The sequence below is a fragment of the Colossoma macropomum genome, unplaced genomic scaffold (assembly GCF_904425465.1).
Source record: "Colossoma macropomum unplaced genomic scaffold, Colossoma_macropomum, whole genome shotgun sequence".
In the NCBI taxonomy this organism is placed as follows: Eukaryota; Metazoa; Chordata; class Actinopteri; order Characiformes; family Serrasalmidae; genus Colossoma; species Colossoma macropomum.
The window spans coordinates 26022581-26046687 of NW_023494785.1; the positions used below are offsets into that span (position 1 = coordinate 26022581).

General features: G+C 39.0%; 1 protein-coding gene across 2 annotated transcripts in view; it reads left to right on the plus strand.

Annotated features, from left to right (window-relative positions):
* Window positions 1-24107, plus strand: part of LOC118820195 (A disintegrin and metalloproteinase with thrombospondin motifs 16) — an 84129-nt gene that overhangs the window by 55910 nt on the left and 4112 nt on the right. For both annotated transcript variants that reach the window (XM_036588371.1, XM_036588380.1), the window contains 5 exons: window positions 1791-1914; window positions 2163-2407; window positions 5045-5183; window positions 6578-6704; window positions 22680-22884. In XM_036588371.1, the coding sequence (XP_036444264.1) occupies window positions 1791-1914; window positions 2163-2407; window positions 5045-5183; window positions 6578-6704; window positions 22680-22884 (840 nt within the window). The remainder of the gene's footprint in view (window positions 1-1790; window positions 1915-2162; window positions 2408-5044; window positions 5184-6577; window positions 6705-22679; window positions 22885-24107) is intronic.

A 24107-nucleotide genomic window follows, 5' to 3' on the forward strand; every position in this document is an offset into this window, starting at 1 on the left:
GTTATAGGTCTTGTTGTCTGTGATATGGGGCCTGTGTTGTAAGTTATGGGTCCGGTGGTGTGTGTTATTACTTCTCTGGTATGTACGGTCATGTTGTGGGTGTTATGTGATTTAGTTTGGGTTGTGTTACATATGATATGTGTTATGGGCCCTGTGGTGTGTTGTGGGTCCTGCAGTTTATGTTATGGGTCCACTGATGCATTATATGTCCTCTGGTGTGTTATATGTCATATCAGGCACGGTACACGTTCTATAGTTTATATTATATGTCTTGTGTTTTGTGTTAAATGTCCTGTGATGTGTCATGTGTTAAGGTTCCTCCATCATGTTAGGTGTAACGTTGCTTTCCTTTAGCTCTGTGTTCAGTGTAGCTGAATGTGGGCCTGAGCACCAGTGTACATGCCACTAAACATTTATGTGTTTTCTGTTCTGTACTTTTTGACACTGAGTGCTGTTACTATTATGGAAATTCCCAAAGTCTGGGACTTTGAAGAAGAAGAGTCTTTCATCTCAGTGTTTAGTGACTGTGCCTCTGTATGCAACGCAATATGCCCCAGAGCTCTGGCCAATCGCTAATCTGTCCTGAATCCAGAAACAAAAGCTCCCTTTGGAGGACTCTGGATGCAAATCAATTTCATGCCTCGTATGTTTGCCCAGAGACAGCCAGCCTCAGTTCCATCTAATTGAATTTTACTGTGAATGGTGTATTTCAGAAGAGAACTGTTTGACTTGACAGAATTACATGGCTTGTTTTTGTAGTAAAAAAATGGAAAAGAAATCATTTTGACATATAATGATGGTATATTGCTGTAGAGCGGAAAAATTTAGTTTCAGCCGATGTGACTTGCACAAACGGTTGCTATGGCTGACTGAAGCTACTCGTCAATAGTGCTGCTTAGATCACAGAAAACAGTCAGGAAATCATATGGGATTTAGGCTGCTTTGAAAATAATACCAAGATACTTTTCAGGTGAGGTATGTCACGCCGTCATAGTCTTAAACTGTATTATTCAGGAGGGAATATTTGACTCTAGTGTTTTTGGTTTGTGTGTTCTACAATCACCAGTGTTTAAGTTCTCTGTGTATTCTGCTGGGTCAAATCTCCAGAAAGATCTTATTTTTTCATTTTTAGTGTTTACATATACACTCTGTGTCTGCTTCAGAAGAAACCCTGCCTTGCAACTCCACCCTTACAGGTGCACAATTGGAGATTGTAGCCCATCTGTTGATACACAGTTTATGTTAACTATCCCATCATCCTGGGGACGGGCAGTATGATGATGTGGTATCTTTATTGTGATAAATAATGTCACGGTACACTTTTCTGAGTATATAATATGGATGGATATCAGGACTTTTAGAACAGCCAACATCTGCATGTGTCATAAAAATATTATAGAGAACCTATAAATTGCAACAACCTGACTTCTTCTGTGCTTTCTTAAACAGTTTTTCACACTGAAATAAAATAGAAAACATAACTATTGTGATACATCATGTATGGTGAAAATATATTTAAGTATTGTGATGTTATATTTATGCCATATCCCATCCTTTACTGCAGCCCTTCATCAGTGGTCAGTTTCTGGCCACAGAGCTGCTCTTGTCTGGATATTTTTGGGTGGCGGACCACTCTCAACATAGCAGTGACACAGATGTATATAAACAAAACCAGCACCCTGACACACTCATACCAGCATCATGCACACTTCCATCTCAGCTGTTGTGGTCACAAACTGACCAGTGGTGAATGTGGTTTTAGCTGACAGCTCATGTATCATCTCCTGCAGAGAGTGGGCTGTGACCGGGTGCTGGGGTCTACAGCAGTGCCAGACATGTGTGGGGTCTGCAGTGGCAACAATTCAACCTGCAAAATCTACAAAGGCCAATACACCAAACAGCATTACGCTAACCGTAAGAGCTTTATTTACCCCTCCCAAACTTCTCTCCTACATGCACATTCAGTTTTGTAGTATATGGCTCAAAAATACAGGTAATATGACTTTTTTCAGAGATTAAGACTAGTCCAGATTAAAAATCATTTTCAGCACACAATGTCCATTTACTGTTTTCTGCTCTAGTAATAAACTTAATTTTGCTTTGTGAACTTGAGGCCTAATTAAAGTTTACCACTCCTTTTCTCTCCATGATGTGTGTGACAGAGTACTACGGAGTGGTCACTATCCCACTTGGGGCCCGCAGCATCCGCGTGGTAGAGCTGAACATCTCCAGTTCCTACTTGGCCCTGCGGAACAGCAACAGGAAGTACTACTTGAATGGTCGCTGGACGGTAGACTGGCCGGGCAGACACTCCATTGCCGGGACTGTGTTTGACTACAAGAGGCCCTACAATCGCCCAGAGAGCCTGACCTCTACTGGGCCCACCAATGAGACCCTGGTGGTGGAGGTGGGATGTAGATCCTTCTTACTCTCTTCATTTCACTCTTATAGCTGCTTTCTGTGTTTGAAGAGAACTTGCTGGAAAAGAACACAGGATAGGAAGGTTTAAAGTGGATTATGAAGTCCTTCATTCGTTATTTTTTTAGGGATGTAAATTTCTGACCTCACAACATTTGATTACAATTCTATTTCCGTTTACTATTGATTACAATAGTAAACAACTTCATGCATCATAAAATCTCAAATTTTACTGCATTTAGATTTTTTTCTATTTAATTACATTAATTTGGTAGTTAGAAATTAAACTTCAGGAACTTCTTACTTTATATTTATTCACCCCTATAATGTTTGGCTTGACTGTCTTATAAAGCCTTTTTGCTTTGATCTGACTGTGACCCAGCTGGACAAGAATAACACCCCCACCAACAGCGCTATAGGCAGGAATGAGCTTGCTAAACAGGGGGCATGGCTTCATGTGCTCTTTTGTTGATGGTCCTGTTCCATATTATGAGTGAGTTTACATTAATTAGAATTAACTAAGTGTGAGGACAGTTACAAACAGCGGTTTACTGCCACAGTACTGCCACATCTCATAAAGCAGCTTCCAGAAGTCTATAAGTTTTATCATCACTGTTTAGATAATTCATTAGGAAATCTAGAATCTAATTCTAGGGTGTTTTTCTGAGCCCAGGTGCACTGACTTTGGAGATGAGTCTCTGGTAGATGCTTGTGGAAAATGTGAACCTGATGGAGAGCTAAGGATACTGTGTCTTTTGTTACTATGTCAGGTCAATAGGTGAATAGGAGGTCCTCTGTGGGAGGGATAGTGGACTTGATATTAGACATAAATAACCTGTTGAAATACTTCATAATCACAGAGGTAAATGCAACAGGCATTTGTAGTCAAGGCTGGTACTACTTTGTTCGATTTCAGTCATATTGGTAGAGCAGACAATATTGAACACTTCACAACTGGCAGACAGATACCATAGTGCCCTGTAGTGGTGTAGATGCTGGTAAATCTTTAACTCTAGTGTTTGCGACACAAAGGGTAAAAGTAATATGTCAAATGTGTCAAATGGAAGGAGTAATAATACAGTCAACTAGTGTAGTTGCAAATCTACATAAGAGCTGCACTGTCTAGTTTCTTAATGCTATTTGAAAGAAAAATGCTGTTAACTGTAAGACGTACAGAGCTAAACCTGTAAGCCTGTCAGCAAACCACACACGTTTCTGCTCTCCTGTGCAACTTCTCTCTGTCTTGTCTGAAGGTTTTATAAACTCTCTGTCCTTTTCACCTGCGGCAACATAAGGAGTAATTCGTAGAATAGGAGTTTAGTGTGCTGAAAGAAGTCCATACAAAATATTATGCAGATCAACTAGGCTTGTTGCTTTCCAAAACAGGAATAGAAATAGAAATCAAATTATGGTCAAGCTAAAGCCAAGATCAAACTCAAGCTGATTGACTGTGGTGATGTGAATTGTTATGTGTACGTTTGCATTAGCTTGCTCTGTTCACTATCAGGAGTTGGACAGAGCGTTTCCTGAGTTAGAGATGCGGACTCCAGTACAAATACTGTCTTTTTTGGATCATGTTGTTTAAAGCTTAAGAAAGCCAATGATAACTCACTTGCCATTTAGCAGATGAGTTAAATAATGTGTGTTAGAGCAGGAAAAACATAAAACAGTGCAGTGTAAGGGATTAACGTGGAGTGTTGAGAAACCATTATTGAGACACTGTTTAGCATAAAACAAATAGATTTTGGCAAGAAACTGTTCATTTATATGTACACTGGCCGCTTTATTAGGTACACTGCCTTGTATCTTCACTCATTGTACATTTTATCAGTCCCATGTGCCAGAAAGATGCACTACAATTACAGATTGTAGTTCATCTGTTCCTCTGCATAGTTTGTAAGCCCTCGTTTAGTGTTACTGCTGTGCTGAGAATGATTCACCAAATAGTACCCACTCAGTGGTGGTCCTGTGGGGGTCCTGACCATTAACAAACAGGGTGAATTAATTCTAGAAATTGGGGCTCAGGCCAAAAAGAATAGCATATCTGTTTTTTCTAGCTTCAGGGCTGAATGTTGCCAGTTACTGCCAGTTAGTTGTGGTTGTGTTGTCAAGTACACAGCACATGTGAACATTTTTTGTACAGTGGTTGCTTTTGATTGGTCTGACTCATCTACAGGCAGTTCATGAGCTCCATGTTATTAGGTTAAATTTCCACACTTAAAACTTGTATCAACATTGTTGATGATGTAGACTATAATTAAAATTGCCGCTGTTGCAATTTGAAAATTGCACTATTATTTTGGTAGGTTAATAGGCTGAGAATGCTCCACCACTCAGAAATGTCCAGCCAGTAGCAGCTCTGTATAAAATGGTCAGTCATTCATTGTAGTCAATAACTAACCATTGATGAAGGGCTAGAGGATGGGTAAAATAAATTAAGCGTCAGCACATTAACTACAGCCTCTAACTGTTCCTCTCATTTATGGGGAGAGCACATACAAAAGCTGAATTCATATCAGAAAGCAGTCTTGCAGATACAGAGCCACTGTTATTTGTGTTTGTGGTCTGTGTGACTGTGTTACATGGTCTGTGAGCTTTATCACTATGTGTTGTCTCCTGTGTGCAGATTCTGCTGCAGGGCGTTAACCCAGGTGTGCGGTGGGAGTACACACTCGCCAAGGCCAACACGGAGAGGGAAACCCAGCCCAAACACAGCTACACCTGGGCCGTCATCCGCTCCCAGTGCTCTGCTACATGTGCCAGAGGTAAGGTATTCTGGACCTTACACTGCCCATCAAAGGTTTGGAGACAAGTAATGTTGGTTTTTGACTGTTCCACTTTAATTCAGAAAGAAAAAGTTATTGCAAAGGTTTGTTAACATATAATAACACTTGACTAATTTGGGTACATATATATTCATGAAAGTGTCATTATTTGTATAAAGAGAAGGATTTAACTAAATGATGATTTGAGAGGCTTCTTTTCTAAACTCTTATTGAAAATACTGAAATGCAAATTAAAAATGAAAATTGTTTGCTACAAAGGTGATTTAAGCACCTGAAAAGTATGAGTGCTGACCTCACAACAAAGGGATAAAATATGTGGAGTTTGAGATTGTTATCAAGAACTTTTGTCAGTTGGTCCTTCGGTTTAGCAGTTTTCGCAAAGAAAGTTGCTAAGATCTAAACAGCTCTCTGTTTACTATGAGATATCAAACCAAAAAAGAAAATCTGCTTATTTATTACAAATTTTGAAAAGCTAGCTGTCCCCAAAATATTTATGGACAGTGTACACAAGCATGCATACACAAACGCAGACACACAGCCATCCTAACCCAAATACAGCTTCCACTCTTATCAATGATTTGATGGCTCAGTAAAGTTTGGACTAAATATGCAGCTGTGGCTCGAACAAACCTGAGAAATTGCTATTGCATACCAGACCTGCACATTGTGCATTTTTTACCTTTCTAGCTTTTAAAATGTGGGAAATGTGAAAAATAGTAAAAATAAGGAAAACCCCAACAGGTGTTTCTAAACTTTTGACTGTTATTACTGAATATTCCTCATGCCATTTCTTTAGCCTCTCATGAAAAACAAAGGCTTCCCACTCTCTCTCCACTGGTTTACCCTAATCTGTGATCTGACCTGTTGAGAGGCTCTTGAACTCATTCTGTTCCCATCCTGTTTGGGGAAATGAGTGGGGTGGGGCGTCCTCCCCCTTACCTGACCCTGTAATTACTGTCCATAATGACCTGTAGTTAGAGTGAGGACAATGAGAGCTCAGGGGTATACCTGACTCAAAACGAGGGTCAAACAGCCTCTGGCCGACCTCTACAGATAAATTAGCTGGACTAATAAAAATAACTTATACATTTTAGGGACGAGAGTTAGTGTTTTAATAGAAGTCATTAGGAAGTGGAATTACTGCAGTAAAGAGCAATAAAAAGTATATCTTTTAGCTCTTTGGTCATCAGTTGGCTTTTACATTCACAAAAATGCTTTTTACTTATTTTAAGTATTTATTCTATGCCTAGTAATTAGTGCTTTACTACTTACATTGATATATAGTCACTGTAGGGTTTTATTTCCTTTCCAGAAATTTAGATACAAATTTATAAAACCTGTTCTGTGCATTTTGCATTCTGATTGTAATCCAGGTGAGATGACTGTGAAGGCAGCGTGTTATAAAGATCTGAGAGTTCAGGTGAACACATCCTACTGTAATCCACGCTCACGGCCCAGCACCGGCTTAATGCCCTGTAACACCCAGCCTTGCCCTCCCAGGTAAGACGACACCTTTAACCCTGTGAGACCGCAGTCTAAAAGTGGCCACCTGGGAATATCTTTGTACTGATGACTGTAACTTAGTGATATATTACACTCACATGATCTACAGTCGTATGTAAAAGTTTGGGTGCCCCTGGTCAAATTGCATGTTGATTTTCTAAATGAAAAAAGTTCTCATCTTCTACAGAGAACACACTTCTGCACATATTAATATATATTCACTGTTTATTTGCTGAATTTAATAGTTTGGGAAAAAAATTGGCTTGTGCAAAAGTTGTGGCACATTTTATATGGTATGTTTTACTTTTTTTAAAAGGCTAAACTCAAATAAATAGATAAAAACAGAAATCGTGCACTATTTTTACATTTTTTAATATAACTTTGTTCCCTGTAAAGGATGTTTTAGCTTAGTTTTACTCAGAAAATCAACAAAATATAATTTGACTGGAGGTGTTTAAATTTTATCATGTTTGCAAGGAAAAAAAGCATTGTAGATTGGGCCCAGGATAACACAGGGATTTGAATCATGTTCATCTCCAATGGTTGGATGGTTATTTGGCAGCTACACAATCAATTTTGCATGGTTAACTGAGGAAAATAAGGATATTGCATTGTTGAAATCAGCATTAAGCAAGTAGCCATCTAAAGATCTTGGGGTATTTAGGCCTTTTTATATACTTTAATACTTTGTATTACAAAGTACATATGATTATGTTCTAGTGTTCTTTAGAGGAATGCTGCTGATATTGATTATGAATTCTGACCCAATTTATTTGCAGAAATAGTGAACAACAAAGTTCGTAAAGATATGTTGTATATTATTATTATAGTATTATTTTTGGTGGCAAATGTATTGTGTTGCCTTGTGTTGCTTTGTAGTGTCTTCATCTCGAGTAAGCCTGCTCTGCTGGCTGGGTTTGAGTGTGCATGCTGGACTCGTTCTGCCTTTTCTGCTCTCCCATCTCTCATAATAATATTTTACAGAAGTCTTGGCACTGGCTCAGGCAGCAATTTTTTGTACTCTTCGTCTCGCGTGTCAGGCCTGGCTGAGGACCAGCCTGTGTCTCGGAAGTCCACAAACTGTAATTCGCTGTAATGTCTAGAAGTGTGGAAAATTTTAAGACAAAGGCCTTAAAAATGACTTGTACTTCAGGGGGATGCTGTCAGGAAGGCCATCGGCCCATGGGAAAAGTCAAAACTTAGATGATAACAAAAGTGTGAGATCAGTTTGTGTATGTAAATTGTCTAATTATGTAATTGTGAAATGACATTTGAAGTGTTATGTAATATTAACTCAATGTATGTCAAAACAACAATGATTACTTTAATGTAGCTCCTTGTTTGAGAGGCAGCTTTTTAGCCTGCAGCTTTGAGCCTGATTTATGCAGCCTTTGTAAAAGACAGCTAATGACTTATCAGCCTGGGACATTTCTTTAAGCCTCGCTACCTCAGCCGTTAAAAGCTTCAACCTCCCGTAAAATCTGCCTGATTGCTAGCCTGATTGGGTCCTGAGTGAGACTGTGTTTTGTTTGGCTCCGGCCTTTGCCGCTTAGGTGGATTACAGGGCTGCAGAGCGGCTCCGTCTGCCCTGGGGTTTGGTTGGCTTCCTCACAGCCCCCCAATATGTCTTCAAACAGATGTCTGTCAGCAGAGCACCTGTTGCTAACATTCAACCCTCACCATCCACTGTATTCATATCCCCCTACCTTGTAGCTCCACCTTGCTGTTGGCTTGCCCAATTTGTTAGCCATCCTCTAGCTCTTCATCAGTGGCAATTTCTGACCACAGAGCCGCTCTTGGGAGAATAATTTTGGGTGTTGGACCACTCTCAACTTAGCAGCGTACCTGATACACTCGTTCTAGCACCGCACACAACTATACCACTACCATGTCAGTGTTAATGCTGTGTTGAGAGTGGTTCAGCACCCAAATAGTATCTGGTTAACAGCGGTCCTGTGACCAGAAACCGACCAGTGATGAATGGTGTAACAGATGGTTTACAGAAGAGGTTCCCAAAGTCAGTCCTACGCTCTTAAAAAAGATGGTTCTTCAAAAGTTCTTTAGTAAAGGAAATGGTTCTATTAAGAATCATGAGTTCTATATAGAACATTTTTATGCCTAACTGGTTCTTTGCACGGTGAAATGCGTCTTCAGATTGATGGAGAATGTGAACCAAGAAGGGTTCTTCTGTTGTTACACTGTCAAGCTTGTAACAGTGGAAGAACACTTTTTGGTTCTACATAGAACCATATACAACACATTCTTCATCAATCTGAAGAACAATTTCACCATGTAAAGAACTATTTAAGCATGAAAAGAGCCATTCCCTTTATTAAAGAACCCTTGAAGAACCATATTTTTAGTTTGGAAACGCCACACTTTATACATTTTTGTGCTTTGCCTAATCTGGCACACCTGATTAAACTCATTAGCTAATTCACCTGCACCACATGTGCTGAGCGAGGTGTGTTAGAGTAGACACAAAATTTGCATAATATGTGGTCCCCAGCACTGACTTTGGAAACCACCAGGCTACAATCTGTAACTGCATATCTGTGTGGTGGACATACAAGGTTGATAGAGCTCATAAGGCGGCAAGTGAGTGGAAGCACAAGGTATAGATTTCTCTCTTTTAACACATCTGGCTGGATGAAGTGAAGCACACACAGATGAGCTCAGAAGCCTCTCCAGACTGAGCTGCAGCTGTTACAGACTTGTCATGTCCAAAGTACAGTGTGAGAATTTGCTTAGTTGCCGCTTCTCAAACTTGATTCTCTGAAGGCATCATTTATTTAAAAGTCTTGATGACTTCATGATTTATTGAAGTCTTGATGACATCTTCATTTAGATGGTTAGGTTAGTTCCATTTAAACTGAAGTGCCCTGCCACTATGGGAACTGCATAGACAGGGTGTGTTCAGGGGGTTTTCACGCATGAGGCAACAAATTCACTTTACTTAAGGAGCTGGGAGTAACCCCCTCCATGAGTCAGACACTGGCACCCTGAAAACGTCACCATCATCTTTTCCTGGGTCAGTGACAGTGCTGAACTCATAGTAAAGATCCACACCAATGATAAGGCAAGACAGCTGCGAACTATCCATCTGGGCAGTCAGTATGAAGCAAGCACATTAATAGAATAGTGCAAATTTCAGTTCAGTTTTATGTGTATGGTGCTTTATACAACAGGTTTTGTCCCATAGCGGCTTTCCAGAAATGCAGATTCAAAAGATAGAGTATATCTATAGTGCCTCTGTAAAAAGGCTAACTACTCTAGCTGCCATTAGCTAGAACCAAAAACAATGAAATGATATTTCTGTATTCTTAGTGTTAGCTCATCATCAACTCTACCACTGCACTGGTTAGTTCTAGTGTTAGTGGGCTTTATTTTGTGTGTTTTTCATCCTTCCCTGAAGTAGCAGTCTCTGTTACCCAAGTTTTATCCAACCAAAAACAGTTTAACCCACAGTGAGTAAATGATTTCCCCTGGCTGAATAATAAGACATATATTTAAAAGAGCCTGCTACCACCAGTGCACCTAGGACAGGGAAAGAGATGCGACCAGCAGCATCAGTTGGGACAGCAGCCAGGATGGTGATGGTGAGAGTGCCATGATATAGTCAGGGACCGGGAGACATGGATCAAGATCATGGCTGGGACTGAAATTTAGACACAGATGCTCTGACACAGATACTCTGAAAAATCTGCTGGCCAGGAGAGACTATGCAAAGCAAAAGGGCAAAACAAGAAGTATATATACAGACAGATAAACAAGAAGCAGCTGCAGACAGTAATTATAAGGCAGGACTATTGGCTAGACATGATGGCAATGACAAGATGGCAGAACGAAGGTAATGTGGAGACAGGATGGGATAGAGACTGGACAGGGCAGAACCCAGCCAGAGATTCAAAACTCTGTTACAAAACTACTGTCATGGGGTAGAGTAATGGTCTCATTTATTTGTAGGATATTGAACAGAATGTTAGCCATTAAGCTCATGGATTAAGAGAGAGGGAGAGTAAGAGAGAGAGAGGATGAGAAGATGACTGAGTCAGGTTTGGGTGGACATTAGCTCATGCAGCATCAGCAAAATGTGCTGATAGGTTGGATGCTTTGGAGTTATGAGGGCAGTGAGAGAGGGATAGGTCAGCGAGTTGGCGGCTAAAGGCCTGAAACATTTGCCACAGAACTCTGGGAGCCAGGCAGAGACAAGGAGAGGGGAGGACAACAGGTTGATGGCTACAGAACAAGCAGAGAACAAATCACACCCATGCCTACTTGATCCAGATGAGTGGTTCTGGACCTCCACCCTGCATATATACACATTCACTCTTTCTTTCTTTTTTCTTATTCTTACTCTCTCTCTCGCTCTCTCTTTTTACTGCCACTACATACATAGCTGTTAATGTGGCGTCCATCACAACCCCATTTGCAGCTCATCAAATTAGATAGGTGGTTCAGCTAGTTTGTGCAGGCTCTATAGACCATGTAGGCAGGTGAGACTGGCAGTGGTGATAACCAAGTATATGCTCTTATATGGGAGATGATTTGAATTGGCATTGATAAAAATCCTCGTTTTTGGAGCACTTAGTGAGGTGGGTAACGCGCCAGCCATAAACAGTAACAACACCACAGTGAACATAAATGTATGAGATAATTAAGCACTTGTACGTGGCGTGATTATGGTGACTTATGTGCAGCTGCAGTTAGCCAAGGAGATAACATAACAGTTAGCACCCTGGCTAACCTGAAACTATAAACACTAAAAACACAAAAGTGAACAACTATATCACATAATTATATACTCATGAGAGTATAGTGCTGTACACTGATTTGTAGTAGTAGATAATGTAGATAACTGGCATGGTTGGAGGTACTGGGATGAATTGTAGCTAACACAGCTAATAGTTTGATAGGCACAGGATGGGTGACGAAGATAATTCCTCTGTTTTGGAGTGTTTACCAAGCTGGCTAACTCATCTACCATAAACACAAAAAAGGCAAAAATGCACAGAATTATATCAGAGATTATATCAGATGATCTGTAGCACAAAAGTGTCAGTAACTGGTGTGGTTGGATGACTTATGTGCAGCTACAGTTAGCCAATGAGCTAACATTGCAGTTAGCATTCTGGCTAAATGTTGAAATGTGAATGAAGGTGTTGAAAGGTGAAATGTTAGTCATGCTTACACTAGTTATAGTTTGCATTTCCTCCATTTTTGGACAAGGATGCAAATTTGTGTCAAAGTTCACCAAAGTTTAACTTGAAATTTATTCACCCCAGAAGTCTGCACTGCAAAATCACCTATTGCAGTGAGTTCCATTGAAATTAATGTAATTTTAATTGCAAAATTTAGCTGAAAAAACACTGATGTGACGACGGCTTGAAACAGAGAAAAAGAAGAGACACATACATTAAAATTTTAATCCACTAAAAAAGTCAAAATTAGAGTTTTTATAATTCCTGGAAGTAGCCAGTTTGTTGAGCCTAAAGACCAGTGAGGGTTGACAGCCCTAGCACACAGACACACACACACACACACACACATACACTAGTGTGTATTTCTATCTTTGTGTGGTATTTTCATGTGTCATGTGTAGTATTTCTTCTGTATGAGTAAATGTAAATGCTGCTGTCATACACCTAAACCAACTCTAACCTCAACCTCAACAACCAAAACATCAGCTTTATTCTTTTACTTTTTCTGTTTAAAAGTTTTTTGAAAAGATTTTTCATTGTGGAGAGCAGTCAGTTACCACCACAAAAGCAAAATGATCATGTTTTCCATCAAATTTGGGACATTCAGTCATCAGAAGTCTCAAACAAAACACATACACACGTGTTCATGTCTTTAAAGATGAGACTGGGACTCTGCCAAGCACAGCTGAGATTTGTAGGTCAGGTGGGAGTTGAGGCCTGCTCTCTCAGAACCTCTCTAAATATGGCTCTAGTGGGACTACTGTAGTTATTTTTTTTTGTATAAAAAAAAGCCTAAGAAGCCCACAGGAGCTCTCATTGTGTCTGCTGAATGATGACTATTAAAGTGACTGAATTACAGAATGGAATCATCTAAAAGCTGAGAGTAGAAATTACCATTGATTTCCACCAGATTTAGTGAATCTGACCATGTAAAGTTTGGTTTTGTTTCCTGGTTACTATGAGAGTATCTCAGTCACATTTAATTTAATACCACAGTTTAATGGCATTACCTGTGTCTGATGTGTCATGCGGTTGGCTGAGTATGGTATGCTGTATGGCTTGCCTGGGGCTCCGCGCTGAGTGTTCAGTCTGAGTACAGTATATGAGTGTGCTATATGTAGATGGCATGCAGAAAGAATGTTTACCAACAGAATAATTACTTAATTACTAATATTAATAATTACTTAAGCTTTTAGGATGAAATGTACTCATGTGAGAAATGTTTGAGTTCCTTTTTGTAGTAGAATAAAAAATTATATATAATACTATTATTAATTTTATAAGCTGCATCAGGGCCATTCAAACTGGATCTGTCAGTTTTCCTTTTAGACATTTTCGAATGTACAATACCATTCATACTATGGCTTGGCTGAATACTTGATGGTTATTATTTACTGAGAGATATGCATCCATGCTGTATGCCCAGCTAATCACCATTTTAAATTAAACATTTAATCAATAGTCAATGTCAATCTATTGCTTTCTATTTTGCATTAGTCCAGAGTTGTAACTAAACCTTGACTGAGAGACTAGATAATCTGTCTTGTTTTAAAATGATGTGCACCTATGAGGAGTGCACCATTATGCCCATATATTGTCTGGACTGGTGTCCACAGAGACTGCTGCTGCAAATGAGTTTCATTTTGTGTACGCGCATATGAACACAATGCATAAGAATTTATGCACAACGTGGTTATCCTTTCCAAGCTGCAGTTTGTAAACGCTGTTGCCTGTTGCTGTTCATCAAACATGATAAATAGGTGTATTTCACTCTCACTTTAGTCAGGCACAAAGTCCAGGGCTTGCTTGCCAGCCAATGCCAGAGCAAGTAAGACACAGACACACTAAGAGATGCACTGCCCAGACTGCCCAGCTGGCTCATCAGCTTTTATTTGTATACGTTACTGTCATGTGCTGACATCAAACATTGCGAGGAGAGGATACAGGTTTACCTGATTGCTGTTACCGCAATTCACTTTCCTGGTGTTTTTTTATTCTTTTTTCATGACCAGATGGATAGTCTCGCTTTATCCTCTCATTGATGTAAATAATAAGCAGCTTTGACTTGAGGGGGAGAAAGGGCATGTGCATAATTTGCGGGGTCGTACACAACGTGCTTAGTCAGCATATAGGCCGACCAGCTCTGGTACTAACGTGTACTCCAAGTATAGTCTATGAGTGTGCTATCTGAGTGTGCACTCTGAGTATAGTCTATGAGTGTGCTATCTGAGTGTGCACTTGCATGTGTGTGGCAGTGGCATTTTTATCATTGACCCACCCAAAATGACTGCTCACGTTTACTTTCAATAGTAAAGTGATGAATACGTTTATCTAATACACACATGAAAGCTGTCAAAAATATAACATATTCAACATTTTTGACAATGTACAATCAACATCTCAGTTTAACCATCACCATCACTGAGGCATTTTCTAATCCTCGCTCCCTCCTGTGCCACAAAAACTCCCTCAGACACCCAGCTATAGCTCTGAACATGTTCACTTCTCATGCTTTTATGAGATTATTGAGTTTATAAGTATGAGGTTGTGGAGTTCTGCATTAGTTCTGCAGTGATCTCAGTATTTTGGAGATAAATATTAGGAAGACTAGTATGTGGATTAAAGGATTAAACACTGCTGGTTTTGAGGACAAAAGTAGCCAAGCTCACTATAAAGGATTAGATTAAAACAGTAACTACAAAAACTAGTAATACAAATAGTCTACATGCCACATCTGGCATGGCATGTGACAGAAATCACCACGTTATGAAATGTATGTTGGTTATTGTTGCTCCTGTGTGCAAAACAGATGTTTTTTTGGGGGGGTTTTCTAAAACCTTTTATGAGTTTTATGTATTCTGGTTGACTATCAGGTCGGTCTCCTAATGCATGTTTTTTCCTTCTGCAGTGTTTCAAAGACAATTAGCAAAAACTTCAGTTACACTTTTTGTAGCTTATCCCTCTGCCCTTGAGGAGTGAAGTTCAAATTCAGCCCACCTGTGAATTTGCCCACTCAAAACTGCAGTCCTGGCGCCGGCACTGCTCAAAGTGTAGTCTATGAGTGTGATATCTGAGTGTGCTTTCTTAAATTAAGCCTCTGAGTGTGCTTTCATTGTGCACTCTCTGACAGTGCACTTTAAATGTGCTCGGTTAGAATAATTTATACAGTACTGTGCAAAAGTTATAGGCACCTAAGCACATTATTTAAAACCATTTATGTTGTTAGTGTTTCTGTCATGTGTTTTTGCTTGTAAAAACACCACATATCTTTAGAATAGATGCAAATAAATAACCAATGAAAACAAACAAAAAGTAACAAGCATATCAAAAGAAATTTCAAGTAGATGGCGGTGACTTGTGTGCAGCTGCAGTTAGCCAAGGAGTTAACATAATGAGGATATCTTAGAAGCTATTTTGAAGAACAGTTTGGTCTCAGATGTTCCCTGAACATCCTCAGCTACCAATGTATTTGTTACATTCCATCACCAACATACTTGATTTTACATAATGAAGCACTCACTGACCAAACCAGGTATTGGATGATAACTACAATTAATACTGAATAAGAGCTAGTTAGAAAATGGAGTACTGGCTTCATGCCCTCCCAGAATACAACTCTTCTCTATAAGCTGATCTATCACAGCACATCTGAGCATGACTGCTCTTTGTTCTCCCAACAAGAGGAATGGAGTGCAACCTCTGGATACACACATCCAGAAATATCCACGCAGTTCAAACGGCCCTGAGAAACTCTAATTCAAAGTGGGATGTTGGTCATGTGAAATAAATGTTTCTAAACAGAAAGTTCTGAGACGTCAAATCAAAGCATCCATCAAATTTCACCTAACATGCAGCGTTGCAGTCCAAGTCTTGGATGGAAAATCGGTAGCAAGGTTAATCCAAGAAGTGTGTATTTTCAACTTTGTTTAACAAAACAAACCACATCCCGTGTTTCTGTGCACACATACACACCACTTCAGTCACTTTGAATACTCTGTATCCCAGTACACTAGGATTGTGTTTTAGGATGGAGATTTTTAAGCTGAGGGCTATGACTTGACTACAGGGGAGTCACAAGAGAAGAGCCATAAAGACATGAGAATACCTTGAAACACAGAAAAAATATGATTAATATATGCAATACATGTTCTTCCTAATGGCTCCACCTATAGACCACGGAAGGCTAATGTCAATCATGAACCCCCTTTCACAGTAGCCATAAAATTGCTGTCTGTTTTGGATTTTCCTCTGTTTCTGCATTATGTATTATTTTTCTTCAGCAACATTAATGGAATATATTGAGATAGAAATGTGTAAGATTTACAAACCCAGAAACTGGATAACTATATTGTGTTTGTAGGTCAGAAAGCAAGGCAGTGTTTATACAAATATTTTTTAATATTATTGTGGCAGTTGTACAAAAATTGCTGAGAAAGCTGCAGTTGTCCTGTACGTTTTATTTCAGCATGGCCATCTTTAAGTGGAGAGTGAACTGTGTTCACAGCAGCGGATTCTCACCCTCTCCTCTTTCGCCCCCCATTGCTCACTAGCAGCTCAACAGCAGTGTCCTAGTTAATCTGATAACAGAGTTACGGGAAAAAATATTGATTCATTAAAAATGATGATGAATGATGAAGATGATTTCCGTTCCGTGGGGGGCTGTTGAAACAGGTTCATTATTCTGCAGAGATTGCCCTAGCAACAAAGCATACTCTAATATGTAGCACAGACTATTTTTGGTTGTTGGGCCTGACAAACTGATTTTACATCACTTAATTATTTTGTGTCATAGCACTCGCTCAGCTGCGGCCTTCATTACTACCAAGATGACACACATAGTGTATATAATATGTTTCTAGAATTCAATGATATTTTGCCGGTTCTTGCAGAAGAGACCTGACTGGTTGATTCAATTCAGTGCAGAATAAAACCAGTCAATCATAAAGAGGCAGATGTCAAGTAAAGTTAACCCCTTAATAGGGCTAGGCCAGGGGTCAGCAATTTTTAGGTAAAAATAAAATAATCCTCCTTTGCAGTAAAATAAAGCTCTGCTGATCGTTCGAACACAGTTTTAACAATAAATGGTCTTAAACGCTGGAGTTAATGTGTAACTGCTAATTCACTGTTTAACCCTGAGGATTGGCGCACAAACAGCTAGTCACCACAGCAACGCAGACAATCTCACCTAGCTAGTAGCTAACAAAAGGGCAAAGAGAAAGATATAAGACAAACATCGATAATTCAGAGACGAATTTGTAATCATAAATTTATAAATTTAGCATTTATAATCCCTCAGCAGGTTTCCTGATATATTTAATCTGCAACAAGAAACTGTAAAGAAGAAACTGAAGTCAGCTTCTCATTCACCAGCTTCTTGTTTGAATTTTCCCATTCCACCGTAAATTGGGCAGCAGTTACATTCTGGCACCTCAGGGACCATTTAAGGTCAAACTGGAAATTTCAAACAAGCTGGTGAATGAAAAGCGGCTTCAGCCTCGAAAAAAATAGAATGTTGAGAAATATTTTGCAAGAAACTGTTCTACTTTTGTCGAAATGTTTCCTGCTGGACATGTGAGAAAAGCAGCTATAGTTGAGCAAAGGTTTAAAGCAAGTTAAGTTTGCGTTTTCATTTATTTTTTTTAGCCTATTCTAGTACATTAGCACATGCTTACAGCCAAGATGGAAAAATAGACATAAAACGTTGTGACTCCCAAGATGGTTTGACTTTTGTTTGAAAGGACAAAAATGCTCTTCTTAACGTTTGGGTTGCCAACCCCTGGACTTGGCAATGGACAGTATAACTATATATATTGGTGTCATGATAAATTGTCATAATACAATACAGTATGCTTTTCTGAACTGTGGATTTCATCAGTACTTATAGAAGACTGACCAACCGTGTGTTTCATTATAAAAAGAGCAGAATCAGCACTGGATTAAATGCAACACAGCATGCAAAATATTAAATAAAAATCGTTGTGCTCTCAGTTTTTGCAAGTATTTGTTTTTTTCTTTGTTCCAGCTTGAAAAGATAAATATTGTGACATATTGTATATCATGACAATTTCTTGAAGTATTGCAGTATTATATTTTTGACATATTGCCCACCTCTACTCTAAGGCCTATTATTCAGTAACCACATGGACAACAGTGCAGTTCTTAGGGGAAATTTAGTGATGTCTGATGGACATGTTTGAGCTTTTTCGATCATTCAGATGATTCAGCAGTATATTTCAGGATAAAATGGATTTAAACCCTCGCTAGGTGTCCTACAGCCACACGGGTGGATAAATAAGGATTGTAATTTTCTGTGAATATATGCCTTTAATTTGTAAGTTACACCAGTCTTTAATCTTTAGTTAGAAAACCAGCTTTAGTTACATCACTAGCTATAATCCCTCAATGATGTCTTGAGGTTACCAATCCTGATCATCAGCTGATTTTAAATTACAAATTATAAGGTGTAGGATGACTTGGATAACTGTCTCATTCTGATTGTAATCTTTAGTTGATTTTAATGTACACCTACTATAATCCCTGTAGAATTCTCTGCCTGTATGTAGGTCCACACTTTAGCTCTTCACTCTGCAAACGGTGCTATTTAAAAGTTTGGAATCACTGTATTTATTAATATAAAACCAGTTTTGTTGCAGGTATATTTATAAAATGATTCTATTGTGTGGCACTGCTCTACAAATTAAAAGGTTTTAACTAACTAACTGAAATGAACTAAGCTGTGAAAAAAGGGGAAGTTTTAGACTGAGAAAGTTGTATAACATTGAGAATAGAGTTATACTAAAATTATTAAAATTAATACACTTTAATCCCAAAAAGCCTACTTAGTATTATGGTATCTGCACTGTAGAGTTTTTTAGAGGTTATTCAATAAAATAACAGCAAATATTAAGTTTGGAATAACTTGTCAAATTTTGAATGGTAGTGTAAGAACATATTAGTTTTATAGAAGTTACTAAATAATACATCTTACCATTTACAGCTGAATAATAAGTCTACAGTTTAAAGGGTTAACACTTTTAGGTATAGAGTTATTGTCATTTTGATGCTTAAATGTAATTACTTAGTTACATTGTTACATAATGAAATTACATTGACTTTCAACCTACTTTCTGTATCAACATGTTCAAGTCAAACACATGACCAAAGTGTGAGAATGAAATGAGTTACAACTGAGAAATAATTAATACATACAAAATTCTTTTGTTATCGCAGGCAGTAACTGTGCCTTCTAAGGTTTAAGGGGTTAAGTTAGAGCAGCTATAATCTGCCTGATTGTGTGTAATATGTGACCTCATGTCAAGGTTTGGTTGGTCTCACTGGACTCAGGAGACCTCAGCGGCACAGAGAGAGCACCACGGTTTACACAGATTAAACTGAAATAAACAGAATTATGTGTTTTGCAGCATTTTAGTACACAAAGCAGAATCCAGAGAGGCGTTCCTTGTTTATGCTTGGAGCCTGTTAGAGGCAGGCAGTGAGGATCCAGGGGGCCAGAAGGATGACTATGATTCACCCAAAATGTTTAGTTCTTTTGCCACAGGCCAAACATTTGTTCCTGTCTGTTCTAGGGCAGGCACATCATAAAACAGGCTTACACAGTCTGTGGACAGAAAACGGACGATGAGTAATGACACTAAAGGGCTTTTTTACTGCGCTGCAGTCAGCATTTCAGACTGTCTGTTGTTTAGATGCTCAAGTAGACTTTACTGAGAGACTGCATCATTTTCTTTCAAATCAATTCAGTTTAATTCAGTAAACGTTATTGCCATGACTATATTTAGTTACAGCATTGCAAAAGCATCAGTGAAATAACAGCAAGCATCATTTAGTCCTTTTATGTAAGTAAGAATAGCAAGAAAAGAATAGAAGAGAACTGAAATCTCTCTCGCTCTCTCCCTCCCTCAATTTGTCGCTGTTATCATAAACAGCCACTAATGGTACTAGGGGAGCGTGGGGTCACATTTGTGTCCTAACCTCTGGGGTTTATGGGGGGCCTGGGTTTAAAGTCATCCAAACTTGGCAGTAGAGACACACACAAACACATACACTCACAGATCCTGAGCCTAAAGGGCCTCTGAATCTATAACAGCACTGACGCGTGAATAATGCCTTCTGTAAACTCAGCACTTGCTGTGTTATTAACTGCCACTCTTCAGTGGTGATTCTGTGACTGTATAAATGGCAGTTTTAAGGGGGTCCAAAGTCCATAAATTCGCAAGACTCAAAACATAAAAAGGCCGAAAAAATTATAACATTGACGTATAACATCTGATGAATGAATATGGAGAGTAGTGAAATCACTGGAGAGCATTACTTGTACTATGACATCTTTAAACAACATGCAACACATCATTAACACACACCACTACACACAAAGTGCACATGATGCATGGTCTAACGGAGCTAAAGTAACCTTTCTATTCACAAGTTTCCTATTTGAATTTTCCATTCCACGTTAAATGATGCAGCAGTTATTTATATAATACAGTAATAAATAATTTTGATATTCGAGTATCCGAAAGAGGTTCCGCAGAGAAGAAAAAAAAACAAAAAAATTATTTTAGCCAAAATTAATGTAGGGCTGTAGGCTTACCTTTTAAGTGACAAAAATATAGCAGCCCACAGATGAGCATGTTTTATTATTCAAAAATAACCGAGAGACACCGGTAGGGTCTCATGTTAGAGGAGTAACAGAGGCTAATATGCCAACTGAGCTAACAATGTGTCACTTTGGATGCTGATAAGGATTTGACATCTTCTACACAAGGTGTTTTCTTCACAGTGAATGATGTGCCAACATGTTATTTTTCAGTGAAATATATGATATATGCCAATATATGGATTTCAAATAGATGACATTGATTAGCATGTATAGATTTCCTTTTAATATCCAACTTATATTTGTCACATATTGCCATATTTGTGACATACCTACCAACTGGTAATTTTCAAATATGGGACAATAAGCTTCTAACAATAAACTTCAGGCACCAAACATTGGCAGACCTTATTTAGGATAAGAAGTAAATCAGATTTTTCCTTAAATTGTTCCTTTAAGCAAAGAAAGCAGACTTTTATTATTCATTTATTATATTAGTTTTACTCTAAACTTGGAGACAGGAGTTGACCGGAGTGGTGTCCTTTGGAAAGAAGCATAACTAGAGTGGACATATGGAGGGTTTCACTGACCAAAACAGAAGCGCACAAACAAACGCACATGCCAGCCATGGTCTCAGCATGTCCAGTATTTTTGGATGCTGCATTATTTCATCAGGTTGTGTTGCAGGAGCAGTGCCAGGGAGGACATTGAGAAGCCATTACATCATGGAAATAGGTGCATGGCTACATTTATGACTGACATCAGCCTGAGTTGGGGTTACAGTGGGATGCTAATAACCTCTCACCCCCTGTACTCAGTCATAAACACACACACTGCATGTAAGTTTAGATCATATCAGATCCTCTGGCAACTCCGGCTTGGAACTTTATTTCATTTCTTTGCTGTTGTTACTAACTCGTGTATATGTGGATTGGGTCATTTTTATGAGGTTTATTTGATACTTTTTATGTAAGACACATGTGTTTGTGCACTACAAGGAGAATTTATGCATTGCAGTCTGTTTCTTAGTTCTCACAGCACTAAAATAAAGGCACTATGGAACATAATGTCTCAATGATCTATTGGGCAAATGTGCAGCTCAATTTATAGGCTTTAATTGTGGACATTTGGAAAAAGTATTAGCTGTGTGATCAGTTTGATTCAGGCTCTCAGGAATTATTTAGTACATGTACATTAATTAATGGTGTCAGTTATAAAAGCTTAAATTTTCCTTACGACTTCGAAGGTTCACTTAAAAATAACAAGTACAGGGGGTTGACTCAGTGTAACTTTTGAAGTGTGATCGGTTTCCGGCTCAAGCTCATACTCTACCTTGTGAAAGAGGTCAAGTGTCCAATTCCTCTGTATAAATATCGGCTCCTTTCTGAAGAAGCTGAGAGCAGATGGATGTTCTCCAGGCTTTTTTTTTAGCGCAAAGCTGAGCCAGGACGCTACAGCAGATGCAGCTCAGTTCCGGCTGAGTGATGCACACGAGTTCCAGAGTGATGAACACAAAAACTGCAAATAAAGATTAGCGTTGTGTATGATGGGGGTCCAGGGTGTCTGGGGTAGAGGGGGAGAAGGAAGGGTTGTGTAGGAGCAGAAAGAGTTTGTGGTAATAAGAGGACAGAAAGAAAGGGGGATATTGTTAATGTCTGAGGGAAAAGAAGTAATGTGTTTGGAGGAGTAAATGATGGCAAGATGGGGTGGAAGGTGACTGAAGGGAGAATAGTGTTGGCGATGTAGAGTGGAAGATTAGTGTGTGAGGTGTAAATGATGGAGAGATGGGTAGAAAGTAGAGGATTGCTATTTTGATGCAAATGACAGAGGAGCTGTTAAAAAGGTAAGGACTGATGTGTCTGTAAGGGGGAAAATGACAAAAGACAAGTCCAGCACCCATCAAGAGCAGAGCTTAGTGACCACTGAGGCAGGTTTTCTTCATTCACTGCTCATTTAGATATAAATAAACTTCGAAAGATACAAGCCTGGGAAAGGTTGTGCATTGGTGTTTATTAGAGAGACATTCACTTTCTTTACTTTCTCTGAAAAGCAATCTAATTCATTAACTGTGTGACTATGTGTCATAACTTCCTCTGAAATACTCTCTGTAGTATTAACTATGTGTGTTGTGTGTGTTTGTGTGTGTTGGTGCAGCTGGAGTGTTGGAGACTGGAGTGTGTGTAGTCGTACCTGTGGATCAGGAGAACAGAGCCGACAGGTGCAGTGTGTTCAGCGAACCAGCCCCACACAGGTGGATGTAGTGACTGATACCCACTGTGCGCTGCCCCCTTCAACCCGCAGGCAGCCGTGCAACACACACATCTGCCCACCCACATGGAGCACAGGACCGTGGTCACAGGTGAGTGACCCCCAAAGAGCACAGCTGAACACTTTACATGTTGGTTTAAACTCTGTATGGCTTAAGGCTAAAAGTTGCCACCTGGTCATATCTGAAAGTTAGTGATGTACATTATTACACTATCATCAAGTGACCATGTCCTCTGTTTCAGTTTTGGCAGTTATTGAACATTTTCAGTACAAGAGATGGTGTGCAAAAGATTAACAGACTGTGCTGTAATTGATTTTGCTATATAGTAGGGCTGCAATGATTAGTCGACAAACTTGATTAGTCGCTGAGTGTTGATTATTTAAAAAGTTGCCACGCAATTTCCTTAAAAACAAAACATCACTGAATATCGTACACCAGTGGGGAACACTCAGAACCTTCTTGGCTTTCAGAAATGATCTAATGACTTCTGTGAAATAAAATAATCATGTCTGCAATTTTTATTTCTTGTAAATTGAATATAATCATCCTGCTTGTTGCATTTAAACTTGGCAAGTATTGTAGTACTAAACAAAAGGATTTAACACCCAATTGACAGTTATATCGTCAGGATTTTTCTTTTTCCATGGTATCTTGGTAGATACAGCCAGACAAGGTCTCCCATTGGTTAGGACTTCAGGAGCTGAACTGAAGGCCTAACATGTCCGATAAACTATTAACATAATTAAGAACTTGCATTGGAAACAACCAGTCACGTTTTTGTTTCCAGTCTCCAATTTCGTGAAGAAAAAAGTCACTCTCGGCCTTCTGGAAGTCTTAGAAACGTCACTGACCGTGAATATAAGTGGTAGCTTGACCAAAACAGTGGTAGCTTTATGCCAGGGTTCTTTACTGAAGAACTCAGTGTGAAAATGTTACAAAGTAAAATATATGTTAATGTCTGTTCTAGCTTCAGATGTCTGCATTTAATCTAGGAAGACCAAAAAGTGTTCAGGTGAAGGTAGTTAGTGCCGACATACTACTAAAATCTCAGTTGGGCCCTAGCAAAAAATAGCATTATAGAGATGTGTTTTCTTCTTTGTTTTTGGCCAGGTTTTGACTTACATGGTCCGAACTGAAGGCCTAGCTCTAATAGTCATAGTTTGCTAGCGTCATACACAGTTATTCCAACAGAGTGCACAACACTATAGGAAGTGTAAGGGGCAATATGGCTTCTGTTGTTTTGTTGCACAATAAAAACAAGCAAAAGAAAGAAATCATTTGCCACTGAGATGTAACTTTAAAGGACTTCAGCA